At 34.0% G+C, this 18,234-nt stretch overlaps 1 protein-coding gene and 1 long non-coding RNA gene across 2 annotated transcripts; both read right to left on the reverse strand.

Annotated features, from left to right (window-relative positions):
• Positions 1-6,193: 6,193 nt before the first annotated feature.
• On the reverse strand, positions 6,194-10,110 carry LOC117686628 (uncharacterized). Its single transcript, XR_010713227.1, has 2 exons — positions 10,038-10,110; positions 6,194-9,115 (listed from the first exon to the last, which is right to left on the reverse strand). It is a non-coding gene; the product is annotated as an uncharacterized lncRNA (long non-coding RNA).
• Positions 10,111-14,880: 4,770 nt separating this feature from the next.
• On the reverse strand, positions 14,881-17,009 carry LOC105341155 (tripartite motif-containing protein 2-like). Its single transcript, XM_034461985.2, has 2 exons — positions 16,923-17,009; positions 14,881-16,572 (listed from the first exon to the last, which is right to left on the reverse strand). Exon 2 carries the CDS (start codon positions 16,540-16,542, stop codon positions 14,881-14,883), a length of 1,662 nt encoding a protein of 553 aa, XP_034317876.2. The 5' UTR covers positions 16,543-16,572; positions 16,923-17,009.
• Positions 17,010-18,234: the final 1,225 nt, after the last annotated feature.

The following is an 18,234-nucleotide window of genomic DNA, read 5'->3' on the forward strand; positions in this document are numbered from 1 at the left end:
AAACCTACAATAATGGGAGAGTCAACTATATTTATCCAGTACAAGAAGGTGTTTAACCCTAACATAAATCATTATCAAAAGGAAAATAATGACATATTTGTTAAAGTGACATTAAATCAGATCCTTCACTTTATTCTGAGAACTAAATGAAAAAATTGTCTTTAATTTCGTTTTGACGTATTTTCAAACAAACTTTTGTATACTTTAACTTACCTTTTTGCAGCAGCTGCAGATAGTGGCAACAAAGACCACCAGACACAAGAAGAGAAAAAAGTGGCAGAAAATGGATACAACCAGCCAATTCCTGGTAAGCATCTTAAACATTCTGATTTCTACACTATAAACAAAAATATTAACAATTAATGTCTATGATATCTGCAATTATTTCACAAAATACAATCTACAGTATAACAACGTCTTACCTAGATCTAGGTGTAGGAAATCAACAGCAGCTGGTGTCACGCCAAGCATCACAGGGTTGCGGTCCCCAGGATGTTGGGCGTGAACTGCTGGATAATGGTTGGTGTCTAAAACATAATTTTGAAATATAATCATGTTTACATATGCATAAATGTTTCCCTTTATGAACATACAGATAACAAAGACATTTATTTCTGTGTCAACTTTTTTAAAAGAGAAAAAGAAAAATTAAATAATATTTACCATCTTACCTTTTAGCAAATGGACAGTGTAACGTGCACCGAACTAGTAATCTAAGATTAGCCCAAAAACTTTCCCCAATTTTAAATATAGCGTTACTTACAAAAGACACCAGTCAAAACGATTAACGTTTACACATTTAATTGATTACATATATATCATATCACACAAACGATTAACATATACAGAAAAAAAAATAATCTTAACAAAGTTTCACAGTTACTCAGCTGATTGAATGGCGACAGGACGGTGCAGTTTTACGGGACGGTACGCGCACACGGACGAATCACAGTTTACAGGAAGATCACAGTTAACAGACGGAGCACAGTTCACAGAAAGTTAAAGACGGTCAAACAGTCACAGTTATGTGTAGATACTGCACGGCAAGGCTGAATTACCGAGGAGTCCTCAATGTCTTTCCCCTCCGATCCCTGGCGTCTCTCTCCCCTCGCAGACGACATTACACATCCTGTCGCGCGCTATGACGTCACACATAAACATAAAACAGCTGATTATCATAACAACAGTACACAAGTTTGCTGACTAAAATAGATGAACATGATGTAGGAAATCAACACCAGATAGAGTCAAGCCATACATCAGAAGGTCACGGTCCTCATAATTTTGGGCGTGAACTACTGAATGATGGTTGGTATCTAAAACATAACTTTTAAATATAATCATATCTGCATATGCAAATCTTTTCTGTCAACTTTTTTTTACAGTGAAAAAGAAAAAAATAGCAAATAATATTTACTTCACAAAATACATAACACCATCTTACCTTTCAGCAAATGGACAGTACACAGGTTTGACGACTAAAATAGATGAACATGATGTAGGAAATCAACACCAGGTAGAGTCATGACATGCATCAGAAGGTTGCTGTCTCCAGGATGTTGGGCATTAACCACTGGATGATGGTTGGTATCTAAAACATATTTCTTCAATAAATTTCATTTCTTTTATATTATAATAAAAGTAGAGGCTATTATATTTTGCTAATCAGTGTAGGCTCACTACATGAAACTTCAATATCAAAACAATCAACACTGCATGAGGACGTACGTGATTGCAATATTCATTTCAACTGAAATAGAAGCAAAAGAAAGCATGCTCGCATACCCCACGCTCTCCCATTACTTGACCTTGTGAGGAATATTGATGAAGTTTGCGTAAGCTTTTGCAAATGAGAAATATTTTTTTTAGCAGCAGAAGAAATTACCAAAGCTAACTACATCTGCCCTGGTGATATTTATGTTGCTGAGAAATAGTGACAGTTAAATATTGACAGTTAAAAAAACTAACATCATTTAACCTCTGACAGTTTACTCATGTTACCTCTTACCAATGACAAAGAAGACATGATGAAATATTGGACTTCACAGGATTTTATCATGGGACCAGCCAACTTCATATTTAAGTAGATTTTCAACATTGCTGTTCATTTCTTTACTATTTCATTCCCTTGGTAAAATAGATTATTTTATTCTGCTTTTTTTTTTTACATAATTAATACTAGATACAGGGTATTTGCATATGCAATACAGCTAACTTTATAATACCCTTTATCAGCCTCAAGGCTGATACAGATCTTGAGGCTGATATGGATTCAGCTGGGCCAATACAGATCCGCATCACACCACTCTCGTTACTATCTTGATTTTTTTCACTTAAGAATTAGGTAGAAATTTAAGACAATGATGTATACATCACAAAACTGCTGACATATTTCACGCAATATAACATCTTCATTAAACTTACGCATTGAACATGTCTTCAATATGTTAAATTACTACAAGTATGTACAGTTGTAATAAATATAATACATACCATTTTCCATATAACACCCTGTATCAGAGTGAGACACCAATATCAGCCAGAGGGCCGAATGCTCCAGGGCTGATATTGGTCGAGGGCTGATACAGGGTGTAATATGGAAAAGAGGTATGTATTATCCCTTCTATATGCAGTTCTTGTTTGTTAAATAGAAAACATGTAAACTCTGTGCCTCTGATAATACTTCAACTTGTTAACTATGAACATCGTACTATCTTAAAGCAAATAGAATTGACGACATATGCTCAGATCACCATGCACAGGAAGAAGAAGTAGGTGCATCCGTGGACACGCCCATTTTGTGTCGCTCATATCATATGAAATTATTGGGCTGGGTTATCACAGTAAAGGACACTGAAAAATATAATATAATATTTTAAATGATGGAGCCAGACATTATAACCAGGATATGCACATGCGTGTACCAACTTTTCGGTAAACGTTTGGGAGGAAATTTGAAAGCTGTTTGGAGGAACTTGGAACTGATATTTGCGCAATTTAAAAAAGTATAGGAAAATTCTATTTTTACTTTAAAAATGTTCATTAAAAGTGATAAGAATGTTGTGTATATTAGATTTACACCAAAATGTTATATAAATATCTGTATTTGAGAGAACAACAAAGAGCAATGTTACAGAAAAACAACAGACACTTAGCATCGGAGTAGGGGAGGGGTGTGTTGAGTGGAGACGAGACTACCCCCTTCAGCACACTTTTCTTAAATTTACACATAAAAGGTGAATTAACAAGAGTTGCCTCCCCAATCCCCCAATGTTTTTGGGACCAGGTAAGAACTGAAATGAAAGGGAGACAATAAACTATAAAATTGAAGTTAAGTGTTCATATAACCCCCTACCTTCACGGATTATGATTTTTAAATGTTGTAATAGCATAGTGTTTGTATCACCAGGGTTAGTGTTTGTATCACCAGGGTCTGTATACCCATAACCCTGGTCAATATTACGATGTGTGCCCATCACTTGGGTCTGCATACAAATTACCTGGGTCAGTATACATGTACGTATCATCAAGGTCAGTGTACGTATCACCAGGGTCAGTGTTCGTATCACCAGGGTCTGTGTGTCCATCACCAAGTCAGTAGACATATCACCAAGATCAGTATACATATTATTAGGGTCTATGTGCCCATGACCTGGGTCTCAAAAACCTATATTGTGATAGGTATTGAGACCCAGGTGATTGGTATACTGACTCTGGTTAAGCGTATACATGTACACTTGTATTTGGATACACTAACCTTGGTTATAGGTAAACTGACCATAGTGATGGGTATATTGATTCTGTATATGGTTATACAGACGCTAGTGATGTGCACTCTGACCCTATTGATAAATACTAGTAAACAGACCCGGTGATAGGCATATAGACCCTGGTGAAACGTACACCGACCCTGGTGTGGGCATAGAGACCCTGGTAATGGTTACGTGAATTTCTGGCTATGGGTAAATAGACCCTAGTAATGAGCACAACGAAACATTGACCCTCGTGATAAGAATTGAGACCCTGGTGTCCTGGTGATTGGTATACTGAATCTGGTTATGCGTATACAGACCCTGGTGATACGTACACCGACTCTGGTAATACGTACTCTGACCCTGGTGATGGGTATACAGACCTTGGTGATGGGCACACAGACCTTGGTGAGGGGTTATGGAAAGAGCTACATGGGGTCGGTGTCCAGACCAGCGATACCCCTCCCAATAACCCCTGTCCTCCTTACCTTGGATTTTTTTACATAGAATCTAAGCGTAGGTGTTTATAGAACATGGTGAATGGTATATTGTATGAGATACAGTAATATTGGTGTATATATAAACCCAATTTTCTCTTACTGGTATATGTAAGGAAACTGTGATATTTTTTCAGACAGTTGGCATCGTAAAAAGTGAAAAGAGGGGGGTGGGGTGGGAGAATCGCCGAACAATTATTGACATGCAAAAAAATATTCAAAAATTCGATAATTTGTTGACCGTGGGGTTAGCCTTAGAAAGGCTAAGTTTACCTCAAACTTAAATTCCACTGTTTATTTCCTCCCAGTCACTTTCAATTGTTTACATGCTCCGAAAATGCTGGGAAAGGGAAGGGGCAACTGAGTGGGGACAGGCCCCCTCCCTGCCACCAACACACACCCACCCGTTTGAAGCTACGTGTCTATTGTTTTCCTGTAACATTGCCTTTATTATCCTCGCAAATATTTAAATCTATTTTAAGTGTAAACCAAAGGTACATAATATTCCTATTATTTTAATGACTATATGATATAAAAGTCGCGGTTTTTTGTTTGTTTGTTTGTTTGTTGTTTTTTGTTGTTGTGTTTTTCGCACCTATCATCAGTTCGAAGTTCCTCCAAGAAGCTATCGAATTTCCTCCCAAACGTTTACCAATCCCGATGGAAAGTTGGTTCACGCATGCGGAAATCTTGGTTATAATGCCTGGCTTTGTCATATAAAATATCAGATTTATATTTTTCAAGTGTCCTTTACTGTGATAACATAATAAATCAATTTTGAAACCTATAACTCAATAGTTTCATAAAAAATGAGCGACACAAAATGCGCGTGTCTTACAGCATAACCGAGAAACGGTATTTGCTGCAATAATGCATATCATGTGCAATGCATTAAAAAAATTAGTGGTTTTAAAATGTTGGTTTGAAGTGTAGAAATTAGAATATAAATATAAGCAAAAAGACATCATTTTTTGAATATCATTAGTTGATAATTTCGGTCGGAACGTGCATATCAAATCTATCATAAAGCTTTTTAAGCTTTATTGGATTTGAACACGTACCGACCAAAATAAATATGAATAATGCCCATGCAAGCGTTTAATGATATCGTATTCATCGGTAAAAGGCGACTACAATAGCAAATTTTAAAGATAGGCACTTTGAAGAGACGTAACTCCATTATTTTTGCATCGATTTCGGTGCGGTTTTGCATTAAATTCTGGTAAATAAATTCTATGACATAAGTTCGACATTGGCTTGGCTGCAAGTACCATTTAATAAATCAGCATGCTTATTAATAAATATTATTGACTAAACCATTTTTTTTAATTGCTACATCTGTTACAATGGTTACAGCAACAGCTATGGCAATATGTTCCTCCGCTTTTGTTTTTACGCCAGTTAACTTCATTTAACATTTCGCCGTTTAACGCCGATCAATTGATCGACGCAGTTCGTCGTACGCCGATATGGAACAAATGAAGTCCGCTTCGTTTAATCTGTTCCCCAAAACATGGAATTTGTTACCACAAATTAAATGAAATAATGTTATAACCGATTCTAAGAAACCGAAATTACGAATTAAAACTTTGAAATAACGAATTCAAGAATTCGTTATTTCAAATTTTATTTGATAAAACAGATTTCAATATTTGAAATAACGAATTCGGCGAGTTTGTTATAACAGATTAAATTCGCTATAAAGAATTCCTAAAATTTGTTATAACAAATTTAAATCGTTATAACGGATTCAAAAATTCGTTATAACGATTTAAATTCGTTTTAACAAATTCAAGAATTCGTTATATCAAATTCAAAAATAATTTTTGTTAGGTCCTAAATGGGCTTCCGTAATTTATAGCTAATGATATTGTACCATAACTTTCAAAAGTAAATGTCATGCATACATTTATACAGTTTACAAATATAATCAAACAAAAACAGTCTGTTTACAAATATTATATTTGTACAGTCAGTTTGATACTTATGTAACGTACCGAGCTACTTGTACTGCCAGGGGAAGGGTTCGTGCCTGGTCTTTTCCAGGGTTTTGGGTGAACACTAACAAAGTCTTATAATATAATGATTTTCTATTGATTGTCAAAAATGATTGGTATAGCCTAACCTTACTTAGGTTAATAATCAACAAGTAATTTCAGGGAATCTAGAATATTTACAAACACAACAAGGGTATAATAAACAAATATATAATTGACACTGTGTGTGATGTACTGGTGCTGCCTTGTTCAGGTCGGACAGTACACACCCACAGTGACAATCCACTGAGGTCAACCACTCAGCTAAAATGACTGACCGTCCTCAGATTACCGCATATACTGCAGGCTGCCTTATTCAGGACGGACAGTATATGTGGTAGCCCTTCAACCACTGTGCACACTGTAGGCTGCCTTATTCAGGACGGACAGTGGGCACAACGGCCTGGACGACAGTCTGATCAGCCACTATAGAGAACAATGGCTAGCCTCTCTGAGGAAAGCCTACTGTGACACACTGGCAAGCCAAAATGACTGCAACCTACAGTACCAAGAGGACAACCTCTCTATGGCCTATCAAAAACACTTCACACCGTTACGAACGGGCAAGCTCTGTATTGACACAATACCTTTTATTAAACTTCACTAACTTCTCTCTTCTGCTGATCATCTACTAAGCAGCCGACAGCTGATTCACTGTCGTATTCATACCTTGTATCACGTGACATAAACAAAGGAACTAAAAGAAAAACCGGTCCTGGCCGAACCTATAATATCCGGAATTATTACACTTACACGTGTGTACTAACAGTTAAAACCATATCATCAAGACCTTGGACTTTCAGTTGGACGTAACTATTCAGTTTTGGGTCAAAACAAGTTTAAAATGACGTTGGATTAAAGTGATATATACAAATTCCATAGCCTTGGCTCAACAGCCAGACAAATCTCGATTTCAATGAGCAATGGCTGAGTGAGCTACAATGAAATAAACAGGCCTATGTCTCACTGTTGTTTTAAACCAACTACCCAAAGCCCAAGCTACTAGTATTGTTTAAATGGTTCTAACTGTTACACAATCTATAAACAGACAACCAGTGCAGATTATTAAAATGTAGAAATACAAAATTGAATATATTGTGGATTGGAAAACCCCATCCATTTCAAGTGTATGCATCCAAACAGTTTGTTTAATTGCAATACTGGATTTTCTTTAGTTTACCACTTCTACTCTCAGCCACAAAGAGGTTGTCATTGACGTCCACACACAAATCCCATGGATTCTTTAAATCGCAGTTGTCAATGAAGCGGAGGAAATGACCGTCCTGATCCAGGATGTGGATACGGTCGTTGTCATAGTCTGATGTCAGAATCCGACTCTGGTTGTCTGTTGCAATGCCGCGTGGTTTAATTGTGGTTCTGGAAGGAGGGCCAGTAAAAGTAAATCTGAGTATTCCGGCCGAATTGACCAATACTACTGCATTGGCTGTATAATCAGCAACACATATATCTTGATTTCTGTTCTCGTTTATGTATTTAATATCATAAGATGAATAGAGAGGTTGTCCATTGCAATTATACTGAATAGTTTGTTTCTCTGTGGAACCAGAGTAACGCACAACTTTTGTTGGTTTTTGATCATCGCTGTCCATGACAACCAGGAGGTCGCCAAATGAAGTACTACAGATATTGCGAGGTTTCCACCCCTTTAATCTAATCATGTTTTGTATTTCTGTGTTCTTCACTATGTTGATGGATCCATCATAATAATCATCATAAACTAGGCCCCACTTTGTGTAACTGCTATATCCCGCGGAAAGTTCCTTGGCCTAGTTTTGACTGACTTGACTAGTTCTCACTGCAAGTTGTAAAGCCTCATGATATTGTCAAAACAACTTGTCCAGACATGTTCACCACTAAGACATGACACACTTCGTACTTGGTTTTGTTTTTCATAATCAGTGTATATATCCTTGATCATTCGTGGTTTATCAATCAATGGTTTGTATGAGGCAGAGGTGTCGGCACCTTGAGCATTACGTATGTATTCGTGTGCTTCAGTCTTGATAGACAACCAAATTTAAACTGTTCATATATCTGTTCTTTGTTGATCTTCTGGGGGGGTAAAACTTGGTAAAGAAACTTTGAGATTTGGGGGCAGTTTTCTAAATTCTGTATTTCTGGATTTGTAGGCAGTGACGAGGTTGATATCATTAGAGTTCAGTAATTTTTCTAGGTCAGTAGTACATTGTACGATTTCAGATAATGATGCGTTTAATTTCATTTCCTTGTTTATTTAGGACAGTCAATTGTTTAGAATCAATATCTTCAAAATTGGACTTAACATTCTTTATAATAATGTCTACTTCCCTGTGCAAGTTTTCTCCATGTTTATCTATGGCAGATGTGAGTTTCTGCGAATTTTTATTTAGATCAGCTTTCTGAACTGATATGTGAGACACAATCTCCTGATATTTAGAATTAATGGATATTTTAAGTTTTTGTAAATCTTTTTGAATGGCATCTTTTTTGTTTTCAAAGTATTTCAAAATCTCAGTAAACTCGTGACCTTTGTGTTCAGAGGAAGCACATGTTGCACAGATAGAAATATCACATTCTTCACAATAAAGTTTACATACTTTTGTGGAATGTTTCTGACATTTCGTAATTAATCCACGCTTATCAAATGAAACAACTTTGTATTCTGAGGATTCATCTAAGAGATGGTCCCTTACACAGGCTTTACATAGATGTATGTAACAAATGCCACAGTACGAAGGCGGACCGGGGTATCGCAACATTGACACCTTAACACGCCCTGTGCACTACGACGAGGGTCCATAGTCAGACAACTTTTTTACCGCAGGAAATCCTGAAAAGAAATGTACACTTTTATAAATTCACCATTTCATTATTCCTTACATTCGTTAATTACACATTACTACTTGTGCTACCAAGTCAAGATTCCTTTTCTTACTTACATGTACATGCATAATCAGAGGTTACAGTAAATGTATATTAAGTGTACATATGTGTGTGGAAGAATGAGCGGGTTATCAGATTAATATCTCACTAGTTCACCAGTCGGAGGTATTACAATAATAGATTAGTTTGTTTAATTCTGTATGATTGATATAAAATCAATTCATGCTTAAAGTAGATCCAGTGTTCTGTGATGTCACACTTTTTTGTAAAACTTTGAATTCTTTTAAATTTGTGCAAGATAGTTTTATTTATTTTATGTGAATATAATCACATGGATGTAATTAGAATTATTGGTAGGTTCAAGATATTTTTGCACTTAATTTTAAACTAAATTTCCAAATTTTTATATATTTTATCTATGCAAAGGGGAAATAACTGTATTTCTGACTTTTCTCTCAGTTGTATGTCTAAATGCTATAGTTTTTCTTATTCCAACGATTAATTTTAAAATATTTTTGTAATTTTAGTTTTCTGATAAAGTTGACATTAAAATTAAACAAGAAAAACAAATTTCTGCCTACAAGATTTTACTTTTAAAAAATAAAAATACATTTTTCTAATGCTAAAATATGCTTTAGTTTATGTTTATCTGGCATCTCAAAAAGTGTGATGACATGTATATTTTCTCTAACAGTTGATGACATTTAAGTCTATTAAGTCGAAATCAGTTCGGTTTTTCAACTTTCCTCAGAGAATTTTACGAGTATGGAGCTACCTTAATATATAGTTTTTACAGACAGCTTAATTAATCAATTTGAATACTTACTGTTATTTATGTACAAATATAACAAACATCTCAATCAACTGACCTACATTATCGGTGTAAACCTTTGTCAAATATGGCTACCCCAGACTTTGTATTTACTTCCTCGTCTGTTTACCTGTACAAGATCACGTGATTATTAACACGGCAGGTGATTTAGGGGCGGATCTAGGAATGACTCTCTTTCCCGGTCCTTCACTGCGCTTTTATTTTAATGTTTCTTTAGTTTATTTAATAAGCAATAACAAAAACATAACTAAAAGAGTCAATATTCATAATAATAATTTATATAATTATACTTCAATTTATACTAAAAAAAATAAAACAGACCAATAATTATCTCAGGTTGTTTTGTGAGTCCATGAAGAAGATAGGTATACGGTTTATATTGACATTTACTAACTCAATACTGATTAGTATTTCTAATAGTTTTTAGCACATAAAATTGGGTATTTTCCCTATTTGTTTCACATTAACTTCTTACTGAACACTGATTAAGAAATAGACTGAGTTACTTTTCTTTAACCTTAGTCCAAAGGGTCCTCAAAACCACGTAACTTTTACATTTTCTAACAGAATAGCTATATTTTTACTCATTTCTAAGTTTTACACAGATAAAATATAACTTTTAATTATTACCAGTACTACTATTTCATTCATATTTGGATACTTTACCCAAAGATGTGATTTACACTTAAAGGTTTCCATGCGTTTGCATGAGACACAGCACAGTCCAGATAACTAAATATATATGTAGATTTACAGCTTTCAATTAGAATATAAGATATATAAATGTAAGGGATACTGCATCTTACTACAGTTCATTTGGTAAACTAGAAACAAGATAAATATTACATCTGATATTTCCCTTTCAGAATACTTATCTTCATTTTGCCAGACGCACAAACAAACAGATTGTAGTTGGATGGGGGTGTATAGTCCTTCTATCCGAACGATTTATTTTGCAATGGAACGAGGAATGCCGAAAGGCTAAATAAATGATGAGCAATGAATCAACGCAAGTGAAACATTTCACTGAGACTCCTACGTTTATCAATTGTTACTCGTTATAAATTTTCGGTTTACTTTTTCTTTGAAAAGAAATTGGCAGAAATAATAGTGAGTTAAAGTATTTAATGTTTTAGTAGTAAAATTGTATAACTTTTTAATATTTAGTAAAATCTTAGTACAGTTTTAAATGTTGCATTTTTTTGTGGTCGATGGTATTACATGTGCTTCATAATTAATGATTTGGCAGAAGTTGATCCCTCAACTATCTTTATGTGTCTAGCATATGTTATTATATTAATTTAACTTGTTGTATATATGTTATCTATATGATAAAGTTCATTGTCACTTTCTTAAATGATCATTCTTTATTTAACTAGTTGGTTTGGTTTAATCATTTTAAAAACAAACACAGCAGAATCATGTGGAGGAAAAACAACTTACACAAAAAATTCTTATAGTCGTAGTATAATAATGTTGGCTTAAACTTTATATAATCTCTTCTAATTTTGTACTGTTTTATGTTTTTGCCAATCATATCGATTGATAAGAAATAGAAAGTTCGAGTACTACATGTTAATTGTATACATTAAAGACAAATACATTAACCATTGTACATGTTTAAGTATATAAGTATAAATATATAAACTTATTAGCAGTTAAAGGTATGGCACAAAAGCCAAATAACTTGAATAACATTAATCTTGCTTTTTTAAAATTTGATGAAATTCAATTTACTGATGTAAACAATGTTAATGTGGATGTTGTTAAAGAAGGTCTGAATGGTCATGAAATGTATGTATCTAATCCAAAGATTAGGGGCTCTGCATAAAGATATAGCAAAATATTTTCAATATTTTAAAGGTAAAATACATGGATTGTTTCTATACTAAATAATTGATAACTTAAACTATTATATCTAAAAATTGAAGGTTATTCCAATGGTTAATTCGTTGACCGCCTTATCTCCTTAAGTATAAGTACATACATGTACATGGAAGTAAATGATTTATTCAATTTGACCTACGTACAAAAACACGTAAATCAGGAAGTAAATGCTAGGGCATTAGAATAGTTCTTGCCGATTGAACAGACCTGCAAGTTTTGTAATATTTGTAACATTTAACGATACGCAGAATATATGCATGTAAGTTAGTAATCCTTTTACATGAAATGAAGGTCCATTTCAAAGAATATGAGTTTAGATATTGCTAAATATTGTAATATTATTGCTTAGATAAACACGTTTAGTAAATAATATGAAGAAAGTTAATGTATGTTTAGTACTGTATTGGATAAAAACGAATGAAGAAAAATGGTTACCGACGTTAAAAAAACATTATTATTCTATAAATCGCTGGTACTTCGAATTTTAAACACAAGTATAGATCCCAGAAAAAATTACACAACATCTGCATCAATGTCAGTTAGTATGAAAAAATACTACATTCTAATATTTTATAACACCGCTTTTATACACTGTGAAAGTAAAGGGATGGTTGAACTTCAGAATAAAACTAAAATATTGTATTTTGATGGATATATCATGTACTTGTAAAATCTGCGAATTACTCAACACAAAGATTCTGTGTGAAAAACAACAAGCAGAAAGTATCTGGATTGGTTAAATTAAATTGGTGAGATATATACATGTAAAATCACCTGTGCTGAAACGCAGACTTTATGCTGTCTTATTTTTATAAAGATTTGATATGGCGATTTGTTTGAAAATATGGAAGTTCTAATTTTATAAAACTATATTTACACACTGCCTTAAAAAATTGAAGGTTGAACAAATCATTGTGTATTTATGGACATGTCAGATAACAAGCAGAGATTATCTTGATATTATAAATTTCTAAAAATCTTTTACGGATTGGTGAGACGTATAAAAGCAAACGTGCGGAACTGGAGACTTTAATTCGTCGCATTTTCATAAAGAGAAAATATAAATGTTTAGTGTCCATTTCAGTTCGTCCTTTTAGACATCTTTCTATTTCTTGCAGTGTTTTAATAATCCATTATAAATTGATTTATGAAAATAAATGTAAAGTACATGCAACTTTCTTTAAGACTTATTCATTGTACAATGTTAAAACAGTAGCGGCAACGGTCCTTGCTAAATTATGATGATATTTATAATATCGCTTTTAAAATTAATTCACTATCAGGTGGTCTGAATAAGATTTCCTATCTTCAACAATTATATGAATTTTCAAGTATTATCTTCTCTGTTCATGAATATCAATGTGTTGTAAAAGAAACACATACGCATACACCGAGAATTGATTTTTGTAAAAATATGTCAATAACACTTGTTTCAAACATAACCATTTTTGAAAAAAAATTCTCTTACTTTTTTACCACAAGATTTTAAACAAAAATATTCTTTTTTGCTTTCAATAAGCAGTTTCGTGCTTTTCGAGCAGTAAATTGAATAATGCAGTGTTAGGTGTGTGCGTCTCCAGACCCTTTCAACTTTTATTTTCAAGCGCTTTGCAGGACGTGGGTCGAGGGGGATACCACTTTGTGTGTGGTCATATCGTAATTTCCTTTCTTATGGTGGTATTGAGCACCTCACTGTTGGGACGTATTATCTATCGAAAACAAAATTAAACCAATAAAATCAAGTATAAAATTTATTAATAATTTCTTTCCCAAAATTTCCCAAAACAACGTGGCGCAGTGGGTTGAGGGTTAACTATGGATCATTAAGTTATGAGATCGAATCTCCCATGGGATTTTAAAATGTTACACTTTCTACAAATATTTTAACTTCCTTTTTTTGTTAAAGGATGTAACAGTTGAAAATTCTAAACCGGTTAAAGTATTTTAATTATAATGCACTTTAATCCACATTAATATCGACTGATGTTCTATACCACCTTAACAGAGGCGCGTATGTGTCGACAACATCCCGCACAATAGAATTATAGTTTTCCACGTGGTCTTCAAGCGGTATTTCATCTGATTTCAAGAAACTCATTGAGGACGTATCTAATATTCTCTGTAGTAACTTTACGAACTTATCGGAAACTCAATTGTTTTATAGGTTCCTCTGCTTTTGAGACATCCAAACAAAATAGATGTCATTGAGATCTCCGGACACATTCCCTCTAAGATTGCATGATAAAAGATCCTTTACCACCGGCTAAGACAACATAATGGGGTTAGACTATCTGGTGATAAGCAAATCAATTCCCCTTATACTTAATATTTGAGGAATTTTAGTTACAAAACGTTAATAAAATAAAACAGAATAAATCTTTTAGATATTTAACTACATGTAACTTCTCAGCTAGTAAATGTATTTTTATTTGTATTCAACACACAAAAAAAACAAACAAAAATAAGAAACAAAGCGAATACCATTTATTGCTCTAAATATTGTATCATATCTTTTTCAATAGTAGATGTCATGCATAAATTAACACAGTCTCTAAATATTGTAAAATATAGACAGTCTGTTTACAAATATTATCTTAATTTATATAGTCAGTTTGATACACACACGTATGAGTAAACAGCTAACTTTTACACAAAATATAAACAGACAACCTGTTGTAACATTAGACATCAGTGCAGATTATTAAGATGTAGAAATACAATGTTGAATATATTATGGATTGGGAAACCCAATTTTCACAACGAGTACTCTAAACGTATTATATTTGGCGTGCACGATATTTGGCGAAAATTAGTTTTTGAACAAGTTGGCGTGGATTTGAATTAGCGTATTCTTGAATGTGACTATTCTATTACATGTACGCATGGCATTTAGCGATGTACTTGATTTAGCAGAAGCCGCATTCCGCCAAAAGCGCTAAATAGAATATACAGCCAAATGTAGTACGTTTACTGTATTTTAACAAACACATTTTTTAGTTGCAATACTTGATTTTCTTTAGTTTACGTCGTTTACTCTCAGCCACGAAGAGGTCGTCTCTGGCGTCCACACATAAACCCGATGGACGGTGTAAATCACAGTTTTCAATGTAGCAGAGGAACTGTCCGTCCTGGTCTATGATTTGGATTCGATTTTTGTCCCAGTCTGCTGCCAGGATCCTACTTTGGCTGTCTGTTGTAATGCCGTACGGTCTAAACGACGTCTTGGTACTAGAAGGAGGACCAGTGAAGGTAAACCGGAGTTTCCCGGCCTGATTAACCACCACTACGGCACCGGCAGTATAGTCAGCGACACATATATCAAGGTTCTTGTTCTCGTTGATGTATTTAATGTCACAAGATGAATAGAGGGGTTGTCCCTTATCATTAAATTCGATCGTTTGTTTCTCTGTGAAGCCAGAGTAACGCACCACTTTTGCTTTTCCATCATCACTGTACATGACAACAAGGAGGTCATCAGATGAGGTACAGCATACATTGAGAGGTCTCCACCCCTGTAGTTTAATCAGTGTCTGTATATCTGTATTCTTCACCATGTTGATAGATCTATCTTCATAATCAGTATAAACTAGGTCTCCATTTTGTGTAACTGCTATATCCTGTAGATAGTTCCCTGACTTGGTTTTAACTGAATTCACTAGTTCTCCCTGCAGGTTGTAGAGTCTCAAGATTTTGTCAAAACCACTTGTCCAGACATGTTCACCACTAAGACATGACACACTGCGTAGTTTATTTTGTTTTCGATAATCGGTGTCTATATCCATAACAATTCGTGGTTCATCAATTAATGGTTTGTATGAGGCAGAGGCGTCAGCACCTGGGGCATCCATTGTGTATTCGTGTGTTTCAATTTTCATAGAAAGCGAAGAAAGAGAACCAAAATATTGATATAGCTGTTCTTTGTTGATCTTCGGAGGGGTAAAACTTGGTAAAGAAACTTTGTGTTTAGGAGGCAGTCTTCTAAATTCTGTATTCCTTGATTTGTAGGCAGTGACAAGGTTGATATCGCTAGAGTTCAGTAGTTTCTCTAGATCAGTAGTACATTGTGCGATTTCAGAAATGGTGCGATTAATTTCATCTTCTTGTTTATTTAGAACAGCCAATTGTTTGGAATCCATTTCGTCAAGATTGGACTTAACTTTCTTTATAATAAAGTCTACTTCTCTGTGCATGTCTTCTCCATGTTTATTTATAGCTGATGTCAATTTCTGCGAATTGTTACTTAGATCAGTTTTCTGAACCAATATGTGAGATGCAATCTCCTGATATTTAGGATTAATGAACTTTTGTAGTTCTTCTAAATCTTTTTGAATGGCATCTTTTTTGTTTTGAAAGTATTTCAAAATCTCAGTAAACGCGTGACATTTATGTTCAGAGGAAGCACATGTTGCACAGATAGAAATATCACATTCTTCACAATAAAGTTCACATACTTTTGTGGAATGTTTCTGACATTTCGTAGTTAATCCTCGCTTATCAAATGGAACCACTTTGTGTTCTGAGGATTCATCTAATAGATGGTCCCCTACACAGGCTTTACAAAGATGTATGTGACAAATGCCACAGTACAAAGGGGGGACCGAGGTATCGCAACATTGACACCTTAACACGTCCTGTGCACTACGCCGGGGGTCCATCGTCAGACAACTTTTTTACAGCAGGAAATCCTGAAAAGAAATGCATACTTTTCTAAATTCACCTTTTCATTATCCCTAACATTCGTTCATTACACATTACTACTTGTGCTACCAAGTCAAGATTCCTCTTTTCTCTTACATGTACATGCATAATCAGAGGTTACAATATAGGTATATAAAAGTGGGTGTAAGAGTGAGAAGGTTATCAGATTAATGACTCACCAATCGGAGGTATTAAAATTATAGTTTGCTAAATTCTGTATTATTGATATAAAATCAACCCATGCTTAATAGAAAGTTTTTACAGACAGCTTAATTAATCAATTTTAATCTTAAATGTTATTTATGTACAAATAAAACAAACATCTCAATCTACTGACCTACATTATCGGTGTAAACCTTTGTCCAACATGGCTACCCCAGACTTTGTAACTACTTCCTCGTCTGTTTACCTGTATTAGATCACGTGATCAGTACACGGCAGGTGATTTAGGGGCGGATCTAGGAATGACTCTCTTTCCCGGTCCTTCGCTGCGCTTTAATTTTAATGTTTTAATTTATTTAATAAGCAATAACAAAAACATAACTATAAGAGTCAATATTCATTTGAATAATTTATATAATATTATACTTCAATTTATACAATAAAAATAATACCGACCAAAAATTATCTCCGGTGATTTTTTTTAGTCTATGGAGAAGACAGGAATACGGTTTATATTTGCATTAACTAACTCAATATTTATTAATATTTGTAATATTTTTATGTTACATAGAAGGAGTTTTTAGATGATTTTCTTGTATTTTCCCTATTTGTTTCACATTAACTTCTTACTGAACACTGATTTAGAAATAGACTGAGTTACCCTTCTTTAACCTTCGTCTAAAGGGCATCAAAACAACCTAATTTATACATTTTCCAACAAAATAGCTAGATTTCTACTCATTTCTAAGTATTACACAGCTACAATATCATAACTTTTAAGAAATACCAGTTAGTTTATTCCTGTTTGGATACTCTACCCAACGATGTGGTTTACACTTAAAGGTTTCCATGCTCTTGCATAAGAATCAGCACAGTCCAGATAACTAAATCTATAACTATGTAGATTTACAGCTTTCAATTAGAATATAAGATATATAAATGTAAGGAATACTGCAACTTACTACAGTTTATTTGGTAAACTAGAAATAAAATAAATGTTACATCCGATATTTCCCTTATAGAATACTTTCGGTAGAATATACATATACATGAATTTTGGTTTATCTATTAAAAGGACAAATACACGATATGAGATTGATTGTTTTTATGCCAGAAACGGTATACTTGTTCATTTTGAATGATTGACAAATATTTGAATTTTAGAATTGTGTTGCTTTATTTAGAGATAAGATATAACTCTGGAATTTGAGCATTTAATGTTCACTCATGATCATCGTACCTGGGCAGAACAAGTCAGGAATGTCCATCATATATACCCCTTTAAGATGATGTTAAGCAGATTCTTTGATTGGGGCTGCTTTTGATAAGGAATAAGGAATCATTCTTTTAGTATTATGAGGTGATAATTTCGGTCGGGGCGTGATCAAATCCAATGAAGCCCGAAGTGCTTTATGATAGATTTGATCACACCTCGACCGAAATTATCATCTCATAATATTCAAAGAATGATTCCTTATTACTTATAT

The sequence above is a fragment of the Magallana gigas genome, chromosome 4 (genome assembly GCF_963853765.1).
Source record: "Magallana gigas chromosome 4, xbMagGiga1.1, whole genome shotgun sequence".
Lineage (NCBI taxonomy): Eukaryota > Metazoa > Mollusca > Bivalvia > Ostreida > Ostreidae > Magallana > Magallana gigas.